General features: G+C 42.3%; 1 protein-coding gene across 2 annotated transcripts in view; it reads right to left on the reverse strand.

Annotated features, from left to right (window-relative positions):
- Positions 1-13,638, reverse strand: part of PALM (paralemmin) — a 98,323-nt gene extending 84,685 nt beyond the window's left edge. The window contains exon 1 of one of the 2 annotated variants that reach the window (XM_056518008.1): positions 13,526-13,638. In XM_056518008.1, coding sequence (XP_056373983.1) covers positions 13,526-13,530 — 5 coding nt within the window. In that variant the 5' untranslated portion in view covers positions 13,531-13,638. The remainder of the gene's footprint in view (positions 1-13,525) is intronic. The other variant, XM_056518009.1, reaches the window with a different exon arrangement.
- Positions 13,639-19,231: the final 5,593 nt, after the last annotated feature.

Below are 19,231 nucleotides of genomic sequence, written 5' to 3' on the forward strand. Positions count from 1 at the left end.
TTTTGCACCGTGATCTGAAGTTTTTATCGGTATGATTTTTGTTTTGATCGGACTTTTTGATCACTTTTTATTCATTTTTTAATGATATAAAAAGTGACCAAAATACGCTTGTTTGGACTTTGGAATTTTTTTGCGCGTACGCCATTGACCGTACGGCTTAATTAATGATATATTTTTATAGTTCGGACATTTACGCACGCGGTGATACCACATATGTTTATTTTTATTTTTTTTACACTGTTTTATTTTTTTTATGGGAAAAGGGGGGTGATTTAAACTTTTATTAGGGAAGGGGTTAAATGACCTTTATTAACACTTTTTTTTTACATTTTTTTTTGCAGTGTTATAGGTCCCATAGGGACCTATAACACTGCACACACTGATCTCTTATACTGATCATTGTTATCCCATAGGGACCTATAACACTGCACACACTGATCTTTTACACAGATCACAGGCGTGTATTAACACGCCTGTGATCAGTGTTATCGGCGCTTGACTGCTCCTGCCTGGATCTCAGGCACGGAGCAGTCATTCGTCGATCGGACACCGGGGAGGCAGGTAAGAGCCCTCTCGGTGTCCGATCAGCTGTTCGGGACGCCGCGATTTCACCGCGGCGGTCCCGAACAGCCCGACTGAGCAGCCGGGTCACTTTCACTTTCGAAGCGGCGGTCAGCTTTGACCGCCGCTTCTAAAGGGTTAATACCGCACATCGCCGCGATCGGCGATGTGTGGTATTAGCCGCGGGTCCCGGCCGTTGATTAGCGCCGGGACCGACGCGATATGATGCGGGATCGCGGCGCGATCCCGCTTCATATCGCGGGAGCCGGCGCAGGACGTAAATATACGTCCTGCGTCGTTAAGGGGTTAAAGGGACTTTCCTGACTTTGCAAGGTGAACACTGGCCCTGGTTTACTATTGTGTTTCTGACTAGTTTTCTATTGGGTTGTGCACCACAATTGTGTCTGTGCCTGAATTTACTAGTAAATTTACCAAAAATCTTACAAAGAAGGTCAGCACTGTCCCATAATGTGTGTCCCAATAGTAAATAGAGTGGAATCATGCACATCTAAAATACCCTTCTAACAAAGCCAAAAAAACAACACTCATAGTAAATCAGGGCCTCTATGTGTGAACCAGCCTAAACAGTGTTGTAGGTTATGTACACAACATGAAATGCTGCGTACCCTCAGCCTTCCTGTATCACTGGTGGTATGTGAACAATCCGGACAGTCCTCAGTAATGACTTCCATCAGAGCTCCGACCGAATCATTCTGCACCAGGTAATCAATGACTAGATAATGATGTCCTCGGACAAACCACTCATGATGCTGTCCGTTCTATGGTGGGTAATAGGGGGGGGCGATCAATAAATAATATCACCATACACTGTACAGTGACTTTACGTGGCAATAAATTATTCAAACCATTGCTTTAGTTTATTTAAAATGTCTGTTATCTGTATTATATCTATAAAGAAATACCAATAAGCAGCTATTGATGTCAGCACACTGACACTTCACAAGCACGATTTAACATAGCATACTATATATAGGGTGACACTAGCAGGCTAGCCCTGTTATGTGTGCTCATAGTATTAAGGGGCCCATAGACATTAGATTAACATTTTATGAGAATTGACAATTTCAACCAAAACAATCATTTGTTGGGTGACATTTAACAGCAAACGATTGGTTCAGCCAAATAATGGAAGTTTGTTGTCTAGAAAGAGGTTTGGTGCATTTTACATTCTTGAATCATACACTTAGAATCCAGTCCTTATTTTCCTTTGCTTTCCACAACCGATTGGTCAATACCCCTCTTATTAATTTGCTGACAGTGCAGTTTTCTGGAGAGAGGAATTCTGCACAGTTTATGACCATAGAAAATGGAACTGAATCAACAACCATGGCAGGGCCCCCTCTTTCCAAGGACTCCAGAGCAGCCACGTGGTCTGCCACTATGGTGCGTACTTCCTTGGCTGCATTTTTTATTCCTAATTAGACCCAGATACTGAAACCTGTTCTTTTTTCTAATCTGTTTATATTTTCTGATTTTTTTTACATTATTATGGGGGCTGCCATCTTGCCTGAGCTGTTTTTAACAGCATTTAGTGATATGCTTTACAGCAGGACCCATGGACATAGGCAACAATAGACAGGACCTGTCCCATTTAGATGAAACCTTTTCAAATATCATTCTATAGGGAGAGGGGGTGCTAATCTCTGCTGTGAATGGTGGTGGATCCAGTGTTATTGCTCTACTGATGTCACTTTTTACTGTTCATCATGGACAGAATAAAAACTACAAGATTTCAGGATTATTATAAAATATAGATAGCAAAATGTAAAGTTATAAAAATAAATCTGCAAGTAGCTGCCAAATACTTACAATCTGCACAATTTTGTTACACTGTAACAGTTAAAAAGTGAAGTATATCTGTCATATGAGTAGGGATACTGGCAAAAAGGTATGTTGACAAATATCATGGCATATTCACTGAAGGCCTATTCATTTTAAAGGGGTACTCTGGTGGAAAACATTATTTTTTATTTTTTTAATCAACTGGTGCCAAAAAGTTATACAGATTTGGATACAAAGACAAAAAAAAGAGAGAAAAAAAAAAGAAAAAGAAGAAGAAAGAGAAGGAAGATTTGTAAATTACTTCTATTGTAAATCTTAATCCTTCCAGTACTTATTAGCTGCTGGATACCACAGAGGAAATTCTTTTCTTTTTGTATTACTTTTCTGTCTGTCCACAGTGCTCTCTGCTGACACCTCTGTCCATTTTAGGAACTGCCCAGAGCAGCATATGTTTTCTATGGGCATTTTCTCCTGCTCTGGTAAGTTCCTGACACAGACAGAGGTGTCAGCAGAGAGAACTGTGGAAAGACAGAAAATAAATCCAAAAAGAAAATAATTTCCTCTGTAGTATTCAGCAGCTAATAAGTACTGGAAGGATTAAGATTTTTTAAATAGTAATTTACAAATCTGTTTAACTTTTTGGAACCAGTTGATTAAAAAAAAAAAAGTTTTCCACCGGAGTACCCCTTTAAGTGACAGTCCCAAAAAATAAAAGTATATGTTCAGAAAATGGACTGAACAAGATGGTCCCCTTAAGTTCTTGGTGCTTTCACACTTTATTTAGTGTAACTGTCACATTTCTCTCTAAACAAATAATAATTTAAAAATGAATTACAAATGTTTATAATAAATACTTAATATTTATTAAATGTATCAAATATTTTATTAACTAACAAACAATAGAAAAAAATAAAACTACCAATATTTTGTGTGTAGCGTTTTTCCTACAGGATTCCCAGTGTATTTTATGTAATTTGTGTATTTGTGTATATTAGGACATTTAAAAACACTTAATTCTCTGGATTACCTGGCTACATTTGCTACCTGCTTATTTGCTAGCCAGATAGTTAAAGGGGTACTCCGGTGGGAAAAAAAAATTTAAAATCAATTGGTGCCAGAAAGTTAAACAAATTTGTAAATGATTTCTATTTAAAAATCTTAATCCTTCTAGTACTTATCAGCTGCTGTATGCTCCAGAGGAAGTTGAGTGGTTCTTTTCTGTCTGACCACAGTGCTCTCTGCTGACACCTCTCTCCCTATCAGGAACTGTCCAGAGCAGGAGAGGTTTGCTATGGAGATTTGCTTGTACTCTGGACAGTTCCTGATAGGGACAAAGGTGTCAGCAGAGAGCACTGTAGTCAGATGGAAAAGAACTTCAGAAATACAAATTCCTGTAGAGCATACAGCAGCTGATAAGTCCTGAAAGAATTAAGATTGTTAATTAGAAGTAATTTACAAATCTGTTTAACTTTCTGGCACCAGTTGATTTGAAAAATTTAGTTTTACACCAGAGTACCCCTTTAAAGGAGATGTCTGGTGCTCACTTTTCTTATTTTATCCGTTCCGGGCTGAAAAATAAAAGAAAACAAATTTTCTCTTACCTGCCTAGGCTCCCCCGGTGCTTCAGTACCGGTGTTCGGTCCCCGGGCTGTATTCTTCTTACTTCTTGTTAGCCCGGCACGTCACACGGAGCTTCAGCCTATCACTGGCCACAGTGATGTCCCGCCTCGGCCAGTGATAGGCTGAAGCTCCGTGTGACGTGCCGGGCTAACAGGAAGTAAGAAGAATACAACCCGGGGACCGAATGCCTGTACCGGAGCTCCGGGGGAGCCTAGGCAGGCAAGAGAAAGCTTATTTTCTTTTTTTTTGCAGCCCGGAACGGATACAATAAGAAAAGTGAGCACCGGACATGTCCTTTAAAAGATAAAAATCCATTTTATACATGTGCTGTTGTCATATGTCATTAAAGGAGATACGTGGCAGAAATGTTTTAAGTCCCCCTGCGCCCAGGCTTCAAAAACATAAAGAACAAACTTTAACTCCCCTTCCTACATTCCCCCTTTACTCGGCGTCCCGTTCCTCTGCTGGGCTCCGTGCTTCTTAGGTCAGAACGTCACACTGCTGTCAGCGTATAGCCGGCCGCAGAGATGTCCCACTTTGGCCGGTGATAGGCTGAGCGCACTGTCATGTAAGGAGTCTGCCTGAGCTCCTTACATGAGGCGCTGAAGTGGGACATCGCTGTGGCCGGCAATACGCTGACCGCAGTGTGATGTTCCCAGCCTAAGAAGCACGGAGCCCAGCAGCGCTGGAGGAACGGGACGCCGATACAAGAGCAATGGGGAAAGTAGGAAGGGGAGTTAAAGTTTGTTTTTTATGTTTTTGCAGCCCGGGCACAGGGGGACAAAAAAACATTTCTGCCACATATCTTCTTTAAGTGATCCAAAAATAAGCAATCACTTTCAACAGGCATGGCTGAAAGTAATGTTAGTAAATGGTACCGAGAGATAACTGCCTGTAAGATATTTCATATTGCAGAAGACAAAGCAATTGAAATACTCCTTGTCTTGCCTTGGCTGATATTAAGAAACTGTCCTGCATGAAATGACTGTAAAGGAATTTTATTGAGTACAGTAATCCCTCAACTTACAATGACCTCAACATACAATAGTTTCAACATACAATGGTCTTTTCTGGACCATTGTAACTTGAAACCAGACTCAACATACAATGTTATAGACAGTCCAGATCTGTGCAACGTGTCAATGGATGGAAGATCTGACCAATAAGAATGAGCATTCACTGGTTAAACCCCTGTATTACTGAAGCGTATGCACTGACTGGTGTCTGGTAGCGCCCCCCACCAGTACAGGGAGGTGATTCATGTTCTGTACCCTTTACCTGTACCAGGGTTATCTGCTCCTTTGGACACCAGCTGAGGGCGGCTCCATGTTACTTTTTTAGGACATTGCCTGTACTGTACAGGACCCTGAAGAAGCTCCTGTCCTCTACATAGACCAGTGTTTCCCAAGCAGGGTGCCCCCAGCTGTTGCAAAACTACAACCCCCAGCATGCCCGGACATCCTTTGGCTGTCCGGGCATGCTGGGAGTTGTAGTTTTGCAACAGCTGGAGGCTCCGTGCTTGGGAAACACTGACACAGACAGTGATTTACAGCTCCCAGCAGATATTTCTTACTTTTATATATATACAATGGTTTCAACATACAATGGTCGTCCTGGAACCAATTACTATTGTAACTTGAGGGACCACTGTATATAGACTAAAGAACCTTAAACAATAGTATATCTTATTTTTGCAGCAATTGCAATATATATATTTGAATCACAGTTCAGTGGAGTGAATTAATGTCCAACATATGCTCCTAACTTAAAGGGATATTCCAGGCAAAAACTTTTTTTTATATATATCAAATGGCTCCGGAAAGTTAAACAGATTTGTAAATTACTTCTATTAAAAAAATCTTAATCCTTCCAATAGTTATTAGCTTCTGAAGTTTTCTGTCTAACTGCTCAATGATGATGTCACATCCCGGGAGCTGTGCATGATGGGAAAATATCCCCATAGGAGCTGCACAGCTCCCGGGACGTGAGTCATCAGAAAGCAGTTAGACAGAAAACAGCAACTCAACTTCAGAAGCTACTAACTATTGGAAGGATTAAGATTTTTTTAATAGAAGTAATTTACAAATCTGTTTAACTTTCCGGAACCAGTTGATATATAAAAAAAGTTTTTGCCTGGAATACCCCTTTAAGGAATTACAGAAATTGTGTGTACATCATTCAAAACAACGGCTTCTGAAATGCAAACAGTAGTTGTCTTCACCAGGAAATACATTATATATTCCTTCCTGTCTCAACACTATGGCCATGGTTATTCTGAGGGGGAAAACACTACAAGTTAAAATGACAAACTATTTTGGTATCACATGTATCATTCTGACATTGCTTCCCATTGTGGCTATAGATAATTGGCTATACAAAATAAACCAAGGGAATTACAGCTTCCTTCCCACGTACCCACGTCTACAGCTAAAAAGTAACAACATTGGGCCTGTGAGCATCAGAGCTGGACTATGGTACAATGGGAGATGGTGGTCTGATCTATTGAATAAATTGTCTTTTACATCATATGGGTGACCAGAACATATGCATCATCTATCTGGTAAGAGACGGCACCAGGATGCACAATGAGAAATAGGCAAACTTGATGAGTAGACAATGTACTGTTGGCAAACATTCCGTCCTGGTATCCAAATGGATGTTTTATACCCCTCTTCCTGAAAGTATTCCCTAATTTCTGGAAGGTATTGCCTCCTTTAGCAAAAAACGTTCCTGCTCCTCTGAGAAAATTGTTTAGAAATTATTTGAGGAACATAAAAAAAGAGTTCAAGGTGTTGACATGGTTTCCAAATTCACCAGATCTAAGTACGATCAAGCATCTGTGGGTTGTACTTGAAAAACAAGTGTGATCTACAGAGGCCCCACTATGCAAGTTACAGGACTGAAAATGTCTTCTGATACATTTTGTAGCAGATACCAGAGGACAACTTCATATATCCAGGTAGTGTTTTTGTGAATTTTGCCTTTTTGTATAAATTACGTGGAAAATGAATTTATGAGAAGCAGCTACTAAGAAAGCAGCACATTAGTCAGGCTAAATTATCAGTCTTTAAAGGGGTACTCCGCGCACAGACATCTTATCCTTTATCCAAAGGATAGGGGATAAGATGTCTGATCGTAGGGGTCCCGTGACTGGGACATCCCCCCCCCCCACCGTGATCTCTGTGCAGCACCTGTGCCGCACCCAGTATTCTAAACAGTAGGTTTAGAATGCTGGGTTTCCACGGCTGGAGATGTGACATCACGCCATGCCCCCTCCATTAATGTCTATCAGAATGGGCGTGGGGGGGGGTCTCATCAGCAGAACCCCTGCGATCAGACATCCGCGATAGAATGTCTTTGGGCAGAGTACCCCTTTAAGTGGCCTTCCCACTTGTATGTATTTTCTGTTAGAGCACAGTGCGGGGTTATACAGAGTCTGTCATAGCCTGTAGTGTACCCCCAAAGTAAAGTTATCGGTCTTATTAACTCAAACGCTTCCCAATTCTTTATCTAGCTGAATGGTATCAGTGGCACGCTTGGCACAAAGACTAAGTAAGCTCTCCTGAAAGATCGCAAGTTACATAAATGAACGTGCTAAGCACTTGACACATAGTTGAGCTACTTTTAAGAAGCAAAATGCACAGTAAACTACATAAGGATGCAGTTTATCATAAGATCTTTTTAAAAAGGAAAAGGGTACTTCTGTGTTTGCATTGGCTACCACCCAAGAATCCCCAAGAAATCTAAGTCTAGATTCGTTTCCTGGGCCATAACCCACAGACCCATGGGAGAGAAAACCCATAAGGGTACAGCACTCTTTTAGACAAACAACTTTTTGTTTCTAATGCCCCCCAAAACAAATGTATTTGGCTACAAATGGATAGAATATACATTGCAGCTGTATCTGCATCTGTATATACCTTGAAGACAGTGTTCATCTACCTTAGTTTCTATAAATAACAAATTATCCAAATGCGTAATAACATTTCTCTAATAAATTGGTATTAAAGTAATTGTTTGAGACTGATTCTTCCTGCAAACATTCTTGGCAATGGGCTGTATCTGGTATTACATCATGAGTCTAAGATGCAATACCCCAAAGCGCCTATAGAAATGAGTAGCGTGCTTTTCCCACTTCCATACAATTTCTCGAGGGACAATACCATAAAATTCCATATTCAATGTACAGTAATTTATTTGCCCTCTCGTATCACAGTCCAAAATGTATGTTCCCATGTGTACATGATCCCCCTGCTGATGAAAACTCAAGGCATTATTCCCTCTGCAGTCTGCTCCGCTTTATTCTAGGGATCAACCGATATCGATTTTTTAGGTAATTGCTGATACCGATAATGTCCAAAATCGCGATTATTGGTCGATAATATCGGCCAAACCGATAATCGGTCGATCCCTACATTATTCTATAAGAAGTAACACTTCTGGGATTTTCTACTTATGCAGTTTTTTTTTTTATATATTATATATTAACGTATTTCCAAATGAAAGAAGGTTTAGATATAGCTTCCTACAATTTATTCTCAGGGCATTCTCACAGCCAAACTGCACCGCCATGTTGAAATGTTGCATCTACTTTGAGATGGTTCCTGATCCAGCAGCTCTCTGTGTGAACAATGATCAATGATCCCCATCACAGCTACATTTTAATGTCCTGTACAAATGATATTGACTAGGAATAAAAAGGTTCCTACGTCATTCTCTTTATAATCACTATGTTAGATTGCGTCTATTTATAGCCAGCAGTCTTCTTTTGGCAGCATCCTACTAAAAAGATAGTTCAGCACTGACACGTAACTCTCCATAGCAACATACTGAGACAGATCCCTCATTACACATAATATAATCCAATCCACCCATGTTAAAAAAATAAACAAAATTTACTTTTATCTAATGCAGACAATCCGAAAATATCCTTGACACCCTGTAAAGCACCAGTGATCAACACAAACAAATCTGAATACCAAATGTAAATCATTGTCTATGGAGCGCACAAGGGAATACAGTGATTCATCGGTATACCCCATTTCACCTGCAACTTCAGCTATAGCAGCGTATATATGGAATCAGAGCATACATATATCTGTCACATCCATATTTACTGCCATAGGAACAAGTGTGTATGAAATAGACATAACAGCTCCTGCAGCCATGAAATAGACATAACAGCTCCTGCAGCCATGATCTCCAAGCTCAGCAATAAATATCGATATACAACATACATACTGTCCCCATTACAGGTGACCCATAAATGTTGGAAACCTCCAAATAGGTAAAATAGTAAGTAAATAGCATTTACTTAGGCTCAATTCACAAAGAATAAGAATTCACAAAAAAAGCCAGCACCACTGCATAGTGTGATTGCCGTATATATTTCTCAAGGAAGACTCGCTCAGGTGTATGTGACGGAAAATCAGGTGAGCGTTACACGCTAGAAAACTAGATTAAGCAATAAACTCCACAAAGAAAGAGAAAGAAAGCGGAGCGCTCACCGTTCCAGGGCAGACCGATCACTTCAATGGGGTGATCTCAGGATCGGGCATGGATCCATGCAGGGAGGTGGTAGCTGGAAAATGGGGGAACTCAGGTGTCGGGCCACGGACCATTCCGCGGCCTGACGAAGCACCTAGGGGCGTGGAACGGTCCGTGGCCCGACGCCTGAGCTCCCTGGTTTACAACTGCCACCTCCCTGCACAGATCCATACCCGGTCCTGAGATCACCCCATTGAAGTGATCTGTCTGCCCTGGAACGGTGAGTGCTCTCCGCTTTCTTTCTCTTTCTTTGTGGAGTTTATAGCATTTACTTAGACTTTGTTAACATTTCAGTTTTTTCTTGAGCTTTCCATTGCTCCTTGATGGGCAGAATAATGTAGCATGCTGACTTATTATATCTAGTAAAAAAAAATGCAAAAGCAACCCATTATACCTCAACAGGATCTCTCAGGATCCATTACAAGCATTACAGAACAAATGGTAATAGGTCCATATAAAAATCTTACTTAGGAACAGAAAGTAACATGCTAAGAATACACAAGACATATATGTACAGTAAAATTCCTATAAATGCTAATTAATATGATGAAATGGGAACTAGATTAGGAGATAATCTGGATCATGTGTTATTACTGAAAGGCTGGATTCACAGGTAGTAGTTTTGGTAAATGTTTAGCCAAGACCAGGAGTGGAACCAACGCAGAAAAAGTATAATGGGAAGACTGCCCCTTTTTCTGTGTTTTGGCTTTGTCTAAAAATACTGATGAAAATATTACGTGTGATCCCCCTCTAAGGATAAAAAAAAACTTGAAGATGCCAACCCAAAATTGTAATACAAAATCTTCCCCATCACAATATAGTGTAATCGGAGTAGTCTACTAAATGTACCTTCATCGTAATTCCTGGCTGAGTCACCTGGCAAAAGTTTATATTTGGTAGTGGGAGACACAAGCAGCGAATACTGTTGCCCAGACAACCGTATGACGACCAAAGTTTTTCTTTCATAGATCTTACGGAGGAAAGCCTCGGGAGATGCACTGTTGCCTCAGCAACAACATCCCCCAATCTAGTGGCTAGGTCTCCCACTATTACATATCAATTCCTGGTGGAAGGCAAGACCAAGAGCAATATTGACAATACATTTCAAAGATTAGCATCTGGAAACACATGCAAGATTATGAGAATTCCTATTGGATACCAGATTAAAGGTTCTGTGTTGGTATCACATGTGGTTAAAAACCAAATGAGCAAGAGGGGTGGACATTTCTATAGACCTAAAGGGGTTGTCCAGGAATGAAACATTTTTATATATGGCTTGGAGAGGCGTCAAGATAAAAAAGAAGTCATATTCAACCACCTGATCCCCTGCAGCTGCTGATCCATTGACTCCTTATTCTTCTTGGTTCCTGTGAAGCATTGTCCCCACAGGAACTTCCCAGATCAGCCTATCACTGGCAACAGGGGCAACCTGCCTCAATCAGGGTATGATGTGTCACAGGAATGAGGAAAAAGGAAGGACAGGGAGCCAATGAAACTGCAGCCACAGAGGATTGGGGTAGGTAAGTATGACTTTTTTCTTTTATTTTTACATCACCACCAGTGATATAGATTTTTTTTTTAATCCCCGGACGACCCCTTTAAAGACCACACCAGCTGGCAGTTTCTCATTAGTTTTTTTTAAGCCAGCAAGAACTTCCATAGACATCATCATCTACTGTACTCCTGGCATTTGTCCTGTTCCTAGTAATGAAAAGGGAAACTGACAACTTCCCATGAGAAGGAAATGTCCATTTAGAAAATATAGCAAAGACCAAAGCCTTAGCTCTTCTCTGTTGATATGAGAATATACCATTAATATTTTTCTTACAGATGTGGTAGAGGGTGTGATCCAAAGGGCAGATGGAATTAGCCTAGGGGCAGATGGCATTAACCCCTTGTATTCGTGATGCCAGGGCATGGTTTATCCTCGATACCACCCGAAGGTATACCGCTGGATCCTGGGCTAGGCACGGGGGGCAATAATGACTCTGACGCCAAGTTACGGAACAATGGCAGTTTTACTGAGGTTAGACAGGTGGAAAAGTCTATACAGTTCAGCCAGGATGTTACATGGAGGTAACCAGTGACTCAGAGACCTTAGGGCTTGCTGGGACTTGTAATAGAAGGGGTCAATTTAATTCAGGCCATGTTGACTTGACAATTGGTGACTGTGACTAACTTGACTTGCCTGATGACTGACAATACTGAGACTGTGGCTTACTACGACTCTGGACACTCTCTAGGACTCGACTTGACCTCAGCAAAGACTTGTAAGGAAAGAGAGAGAAGCTAGCTCCACCCAGGGCTTATATGAGGGAGACTAGCAGGGAGCCCATAGGTCACCCCTGTGATCACCTGGTCACTGGTACCTCCTGGGTAACAATCACATGACAAGTCACATGGTAAACAGTCTTAAAGTGATAACATTTTCTGAACACATTACATGGTATAATACATTAGAAACATATTTACATGGGGGGGGGGGGGGGGACAGATGCAAGGGGGTCCAGGGGACACTATAGGGAGGCTGCCTGAGGAAACACCTCTGGTACTGGGTCACCACACAGACATAAACATTTTTTGTTTAACTATGCTTAATAAAAAGTCATGTTAACATAAAGCCGGTGGCAGCACGTTGCTGTATATATATCGCACTTGGTAGGATTAAATTGCTGTTATTATATCACCAAATGTGTTATTATATAATTGTGTTTGTTGGTTATTAATTCCCTGTGCGTTATTGTATTGCTCCGCTCACGACTAGCACTTGACAAGTATTACTGCCTTTCTCTGTTATTTTACACCGGTTAACGTTATTCTTTTTCTCTGCATGTAGTCAAATCTCCCTGTGTTTTTTCATAAAGGAGTATTTCTCTAGGAAGTGCATTGTTGGCTGGAGTAGGAATTGGAACCTTGTTTTGGAATGTGTCTCTGGTTCCGTACAGAGGCCACTCACTCCCTGTTCCCTTTCCTGCTCATTCTGTCTCCACTCCATGATGTCTCCCTCCTTCTCCTCTCCCCCCACAGTCTCTGCATTCTTTCATCTTCCTACCCTGCTCTCTCTTCTTCCAATGCAACCGCCTATTGCCCTCCTATTGCACCTTGCAGCCATGTCTGCATCGCAGCCCCTCCTCTCAAGCAGCACAGGTGGTCCCTTATTTTTTCTAGGGGTCCCACAAATCATACAACTGGGGTGAATGCAGCAACGGCAACAGGTGGCAATAAGTCAGATGATAGGAACTAATCGGAGGGTTTTTGCTACAATCTGGGGAACTTGGGTCAGGAGGGAGACTCCCTTTACCGAAAAACAGTTCATATGAAGGACAGGCAGCAGCAGAAAGAGGGGCAAGTGCAGCAACAGACTACCTATACAGCGTCACTATATATAGAGGTATCAGAAAGAGCATTGTGGCACAGCAAATGGATACAACTATGGGCATGTAACAGCAGGGGATGCAGGGCGCTGGGAAGGGAACCATCAGCAGCACTGGTGGTATAGGGAGGAGGGGCTCAGCAGCAGCAGCAGGGATGCAGACACTAGATGTGATTACAGGAAGATCAGGAATCTGAGAAAGCTACAGGAATAGGGAAAGGTGGGGGTGGTGCACACAGATGTGGGGAGAACAGGGGTCTGCCTGCTGCCAGGGCACAAGGAGGGCTGGAGGTCATGCAGGAATATGCCAATACAGATAAGAGCTGAAAGGGAAAAGGTGGGTGGGTGGATGAGGACTACACTGAAGTGCAAGGAAAAGGGCAAAGAACATACAAGGGAGCATGGGAATGACAGAAGAATGCCAAGGATCAGCCCACAGCTGGGTGCCTAGTTATATGGGGTGATAAAACAGAAGTAGGGTGAATGAGGAGGGAGCAGGGCAGAGGTGCACTGTCACATACAGGAGGGGTGGGGGTGATGCACAGACTCATACAAGGGGCATACAGAAAGCAATTCTAGGCAATGGACAGAAACAAGCTTTTCCAGTTCTCAGGTACTCACTCCATGCTGCAAGCTCCTGCAACAGCTCAGGGTGATGTGCAGGCGGCAGAGCCTGGTCTGGCCCTCAGTGTATGTGTTGGTGTGAAAGGAGGGAGGCACCGGCAGGGCAGTATCCTCACTACACCATGTCTTCGGCGCCCTCTAGTGGACACAGATCAGGATGCACCTCTCGGACGCATTCCCATTCCCTTGGATGAGATAGACGTCACCTTGGTAGGAACGTGCGGATCGCTACATGTGTCCTAGTCCCTTCCCTTCCAGCGCTATGTGGTCCTGCGGGCTGTCTCCTAGGCATCCTGTCTCCTGCTGCAGAACCTATAAGAGATACATCTGGATAGTTACTTTCATCAAGAATAGATCCAAAAAGATATATATTCTTTATCTATATAGCACCAACATAGACTGTAGCACTTAACAATTCTGGGGGTACACATTCAGACATTACAGACATTACATCTACACACTTATTGTTCAAACAAAAGGAATGAGGGGGGGAGGGGTATCACTGAAAATCCAGAAAAACATACATTTTAGGATCACATAGGTAAAATATGTCACAAACACCATCAAGTCTAAATAGGAAATGGCAGGGGTCAAGTCCTGGGAAAAAAAGTGGGGGAATATTTCCACTTAAAGGGGTACTAGACATCTTATACCCTATCCAAAGGATAAGAGATAAGATGTCTGATCCCGGGGGTCCCGACGCTGGGGACCCCCATGTTCTCCCTGCTGCACCCGGCATTTGTTTAGAGCGTTGGCTGCAGTGCTGGAGGCTCGTGACATCACAGTCATGGCCCCTCAATGCAAGTCTATGGGAGGCGGTGTGACGGCCGTCACGCCCCCTCCCATAGACTTGCATTGAGGGAGCATTACTGTGACGTCACAAGCCTCTGGCCCACATCACCAGTCATCCGGCACAGAGCGAGGCTCGCTCCATGCACTGGATTTCTGGGGTGCCACAGCCGAGATCACGGGGGTCCCCAGCAGTGGGACCCCCCATGATCTGACATCTTATCCCCTATACTTTAGATAGGGGGATAAGATGTCTAGGGGCAGAGTACCCCTTAAAGGGCTGGTCTTGCAGGACTCCTGCTAATGGGAACTGCGTTCCTGCTGTGGAAAAAGTACAGAAACTCTGTTCCTATGAGTTCGTGCAGGACTTGAGCCCTGGAAAATGTTATGTAAAGTTCCAGGGTGTACTATAACTTCTGCTGCAGCAGGGGTATACTTTAGATACACTCACGTTTCCTTCTAGTTCATCACCATCTGGAAGACTTTTTATTTTCTCTAGTATACAAAAAATGTGGAGGGTTCAAACAACTTTCATGTTCACATGGCTGGAACACCTCCACACAACAGAGAGAGTCAGGATCTGACACGCAACGTTTCGGAGTCCGCCTCCTTACTCATGCGTACTAGATCCCACACACCGATCCACCTATGTATGTCCTGACACACCTTTACTTAATCACAATAATTACATACATTTCCAATAAAAAGTTTACTTGCATTCCAGTTCACATAAATATATAGTGTTCCATATGTATCATAAAAATGATCTAAAATTACATACCTCATTCAGTCCTAAAGGCTGCAACGTTTCTAGTTCTGTAATCCTGATTACTTCCCTTTGCAAGAGCCGTTTCTTATTACTCTCCTTGTTCACACCTTGCATTACCTGTTCTATCACTTGTCATCTTAAAGGGGTACTCCGGCCCTATTAAAGGGGTACTCCGGCCCTAAGACATCTTATCCCCTATACACACACCCTCCCGCTATGCAAGTCTATGGGAGGGGGTGTGGCAGCTGTCACGTCGCCTTCCACCCTTCCATAGACTTTCATAGTGGGGGCGGGGGGGTGACGTCACACTGGGGCAGAGCAGCTAAAAGAGGTGGGTGCCAAATGCAAGATTGTGGGGGTCCCCAGCGGCGGGCCTCCCGCGGTCAGACATCTTATCCCCTGTCCTTTGGATAGGGGATAAGATTTCTTAGGGCTGGAGTACCCCTTTAATTCATTAACACAGTGTTTTTTCTCTAAAAAGTGTCTTCTGGCAACAGATGTTTCTCCAAACTTATTTTCCTGCACATTTAAAGTTTTTGTTTGTAAGATTTGTGTTCTGAAATTCGGTTTTTAATCATTCTGCTTGTCTGTCCCACGTATCCAGGGGTCAAGTCCTGGGGAAAAAAGTGCAGGAACTCACCCAAGATTTCCACTGAAGGGCTGGTCCTGCAGAACTCCTGCTAATGGGAACTGTGTTCCTGCTGTGGAAAAAGTGCAGGAACTTAGTTCCCATGTGTTCCTGCAGGACTTGAGCCCTGCACGTATCCCATTCCGCAGGGACATTTTAATAAATAAACTACGTTCTCACTAGTGCAATCTACAGTATAAAAACCTTTAACCGGAATAGTATGTCCTTACTTGGGATGATACATGTTTTCCCCTTTTATAATGCCGCTGCATTGTATGCACCACAGGCATGCAAAAGTACCTTTTTTGGCTATGGACAAAAATCTTTGTTCGCTTTTCTTTTTAGTAGCTATGTCCCCTCTCACCAATCTGTCTCCAATTGTTTTTCCTCTTGTAGGCACAAAAAGAGGGGGTTCATGAAAGAGATTACCGTATTTAGGGTCAGATTTTAATATTCCCCAATACATATTTATTGTTTGTCTAATCATTGGAATATGTCTGTCATATGTACTTGTGTACTTGGTGCCGGTGTTCTTGCGTTTTTTCTTTGGAACAAAGTAACATATCCACTTAATATCACGGGTGGAGAAAATAGGGCCTTGAACAGCCTGCGCAATGACTCCTTCCTTCCGTCATAAGGAAAGCTGATAAGGGGGGGCCATTGTGCTTATGGAGAAGGCGATGTATTTGGAAGAAGCATTTAAACAGTTAAGTGATGAAAAGGTGCATAGAAAATTGAAATCTGATCCTTCAACAGCTTTAAAAAAGGAAATTGATGTATTTCTTTTGCAAAATGTACATGACGGAATTATTTCCCAGCATATGTGTAACAATCTGAAGGGGGACTTCCCTAGAGTACCCGTATTGTACCTACTTCCCAAAGTCCACAAGGATTGCGACCGGCCCCCAGGTCGCCCGATCGTGTTGGGATCGGGTTCCCTGCTGGAGAAGCTGGCGATCCTTGTGAATAGTTTCCTGCAGAAGTTATTGTACACGCTTTAACTTTACATAGTATGTTGAATGGGAGCTACTAGTAGAGCTCCACACCAGGGAAGTAATCATTAAAGGAGTAGTCCAGTGGTGACCCAGTGGTGAACAACTTATCCCCTATCCTAAGGATAGGGGATAAGTTTGAGATCACGAGGGGTCCGACCGCTGGGGCCCGTGATCTCCTGTACTGAGCCCCGACAGCCCGCGGGAAGGGGGTGTGTCGACCTCCGCACGAATGAGACTTCTCCTTTTAGGCTGGATTTCCACTAGGATTTTTTTTTCTACTGACCCAGCAGTTTTTGAGCTAAAGCCAGAAGTGTATTTAAAAGGGGTGGAAAATATAGAGGAAGAATTTACACCTTTTCTCTCAATGATCCATGTGGTAGTGGGGTGTGCTGAGGGCAGATGTTGTTACCCTAGGGGCAGATGGAATTAACCCCTTGTATTCGTGACACCAAGGTGTGGTTTAGCCTAAAACCCCACAAAGGTATACCGCTGGATCCTGGGCTAGGCCGGGGGCAATAAAGACTCCGACACAAGTTACAGACATCGGTAGCTTTACTGAGGGTAGACAGTCGGTAAAGTCTATACAGTTCAGCCAGGGCCCAAGGAGGTGACCAGTGACGCAGAGACCTTAAGGGCTTGCTGGGACTTGTAGTAGGACTGGACAATTGAAAGCAGACCACGCTGACTTGACAGATGACAGGGACTGACTTGACTCATAAAGCTGTGACTTTATCTTACTTGAAGATGGTGGCTGCAGGACTTGACTTTGAGGCCTCCAACACTCTGGACACACACACTAGGCACGATTGCACTGGACCTCAGCAGGAAGCAAGAGCTAAGAGCCAAGAGAGAGAAGCTGCTCCACATAGGGCTTATATTGGGGAGACTAGCATGGAGCCCATAGGTCACCCCTGGGATCAACTAGTCACTGGATAACATTCACATGACATATCACATGGTATAACTCTTAAAGCAACATTACGTTTTATAACACTTTACATGGTAAAACATATTTACAATGGGGAAGTGCAGGGGGCCTTGGGGACACTGAAGAAGGCTGCCTGACAGGACATAAGGAGCATGGGGTAACACCTTCTGGACTGGGTCACCGCATCCACTTCTTGCTTTGGCTCAAAAACTGTTGTGGCATTTAAAAAAAAAACTGCCAAGTGGAAACCCAGGAAGGACTGCACATATTTGCTATGAATGGAGATGAAAAGAAATTGGGTATCTTAACAAGAACACTATACTGAGAAAGGGGGCATGGGGCAACTGAATGATTGCCAACAGCTATAATGCTGACTTAAAACCCAGAGGGGCAAAGGGGCTCATTCCGGATATTCTGCCTGAGGTAACAAATACCTATCCCCACTCCATTTAGAGATATCTTATTCATATTGCAAAATCTGATATCAATGCCTGATAGCTCAAATTGCCTCAGTTTACAGTAGCAGACATTGGTGGTGTTATAAAAGGGCACAATGATTAGTACCTTTTATTTGGGCATTAAGACTGGTATTTTATTTAAGGGGGTGGGTTGCATCTTCTTGTTTCAGACCAGATACTAGTTTATAGGTTACTAGTATTATGGAGTATGAGGGAATTGCTGTAAATATCATTCTGTAAAAGAGACGTTTTACCAAACATGAGATGGATGTAATTCATGTCAAGATTTTAAAAAATGTGTATTTATATTCTACAAATGTTACACATCATTCCAGAAATGACATTACATCTAAATTATATATTACGCTTAAGGTTGTATAAAAAAAACAAAAAACTATTGTAGATAGAAGAAGAAATATACAGACACTGGAAGCACTGATTGTGTAAAATGTCAGGAATGTAAGTGTAAAATCAGTGAAACGCACTGGGGGAAAGAGAGAAAGAAAAACAATTCATAAATTCAAGGAAAAGAACAATCCAGAAATACTTTTTAGGGGTGTGATACATACTCTTGCCATCGCAGGCACTCTTTTATTCTGGTAGAATATGTCTTAAGCTCTTTCATAACTGCATTCACAGATTTTACATAATAGTCACCTCATCACCTTATAAAAATCGTAACGCTTTTAATTTTGAACATAAAATTCCATATGTTGGCTTATTTTTTGTGCCACCAATTCTGCTTTGCAGTGACATCAGTCATTTTACCAAAATATCCACGGCGAAGCGGAAAAAAATTCATTATGCGACAAAATTGAAGAAAATTGACTTTCTACGCAGTGCATCTTTTGGTAAAAATGACACCTTATCATTATTCTGTAGGTCCATACGGTAAAAATTATATGCTACTTATATAGGTTTGATTTTGTATTACTTCTAAAAAAAATCATGAGTACATGCAGGAAAATTTATATGTAAAAAATTGTCATCTTCTGACCCCTATAACTGTTTTATTTTTCTGCATATGGGGATGTATGAGGGTCATTTTTTGCGCTGTGATCTGAAGTTTTTAGCGGTACCATTTTTGTATTGATCGGACTTTTTAATCACTTTTTATTCATTTTTTCATGATATAA

Source organism: Hyla sarda, chromosome 1 (genome assembly GCF_029499605.1).
Source record: "Hyla sarda isolate aHylSar1 chromosome 1, aHylSar1.hap1, whole genome shotgun sequence".
Lineage (NCBI taxonomy): Eukaryota > Metazoa > Chordata > Amphibia > Anura > Hylidae > Hyla > Hyla sarda.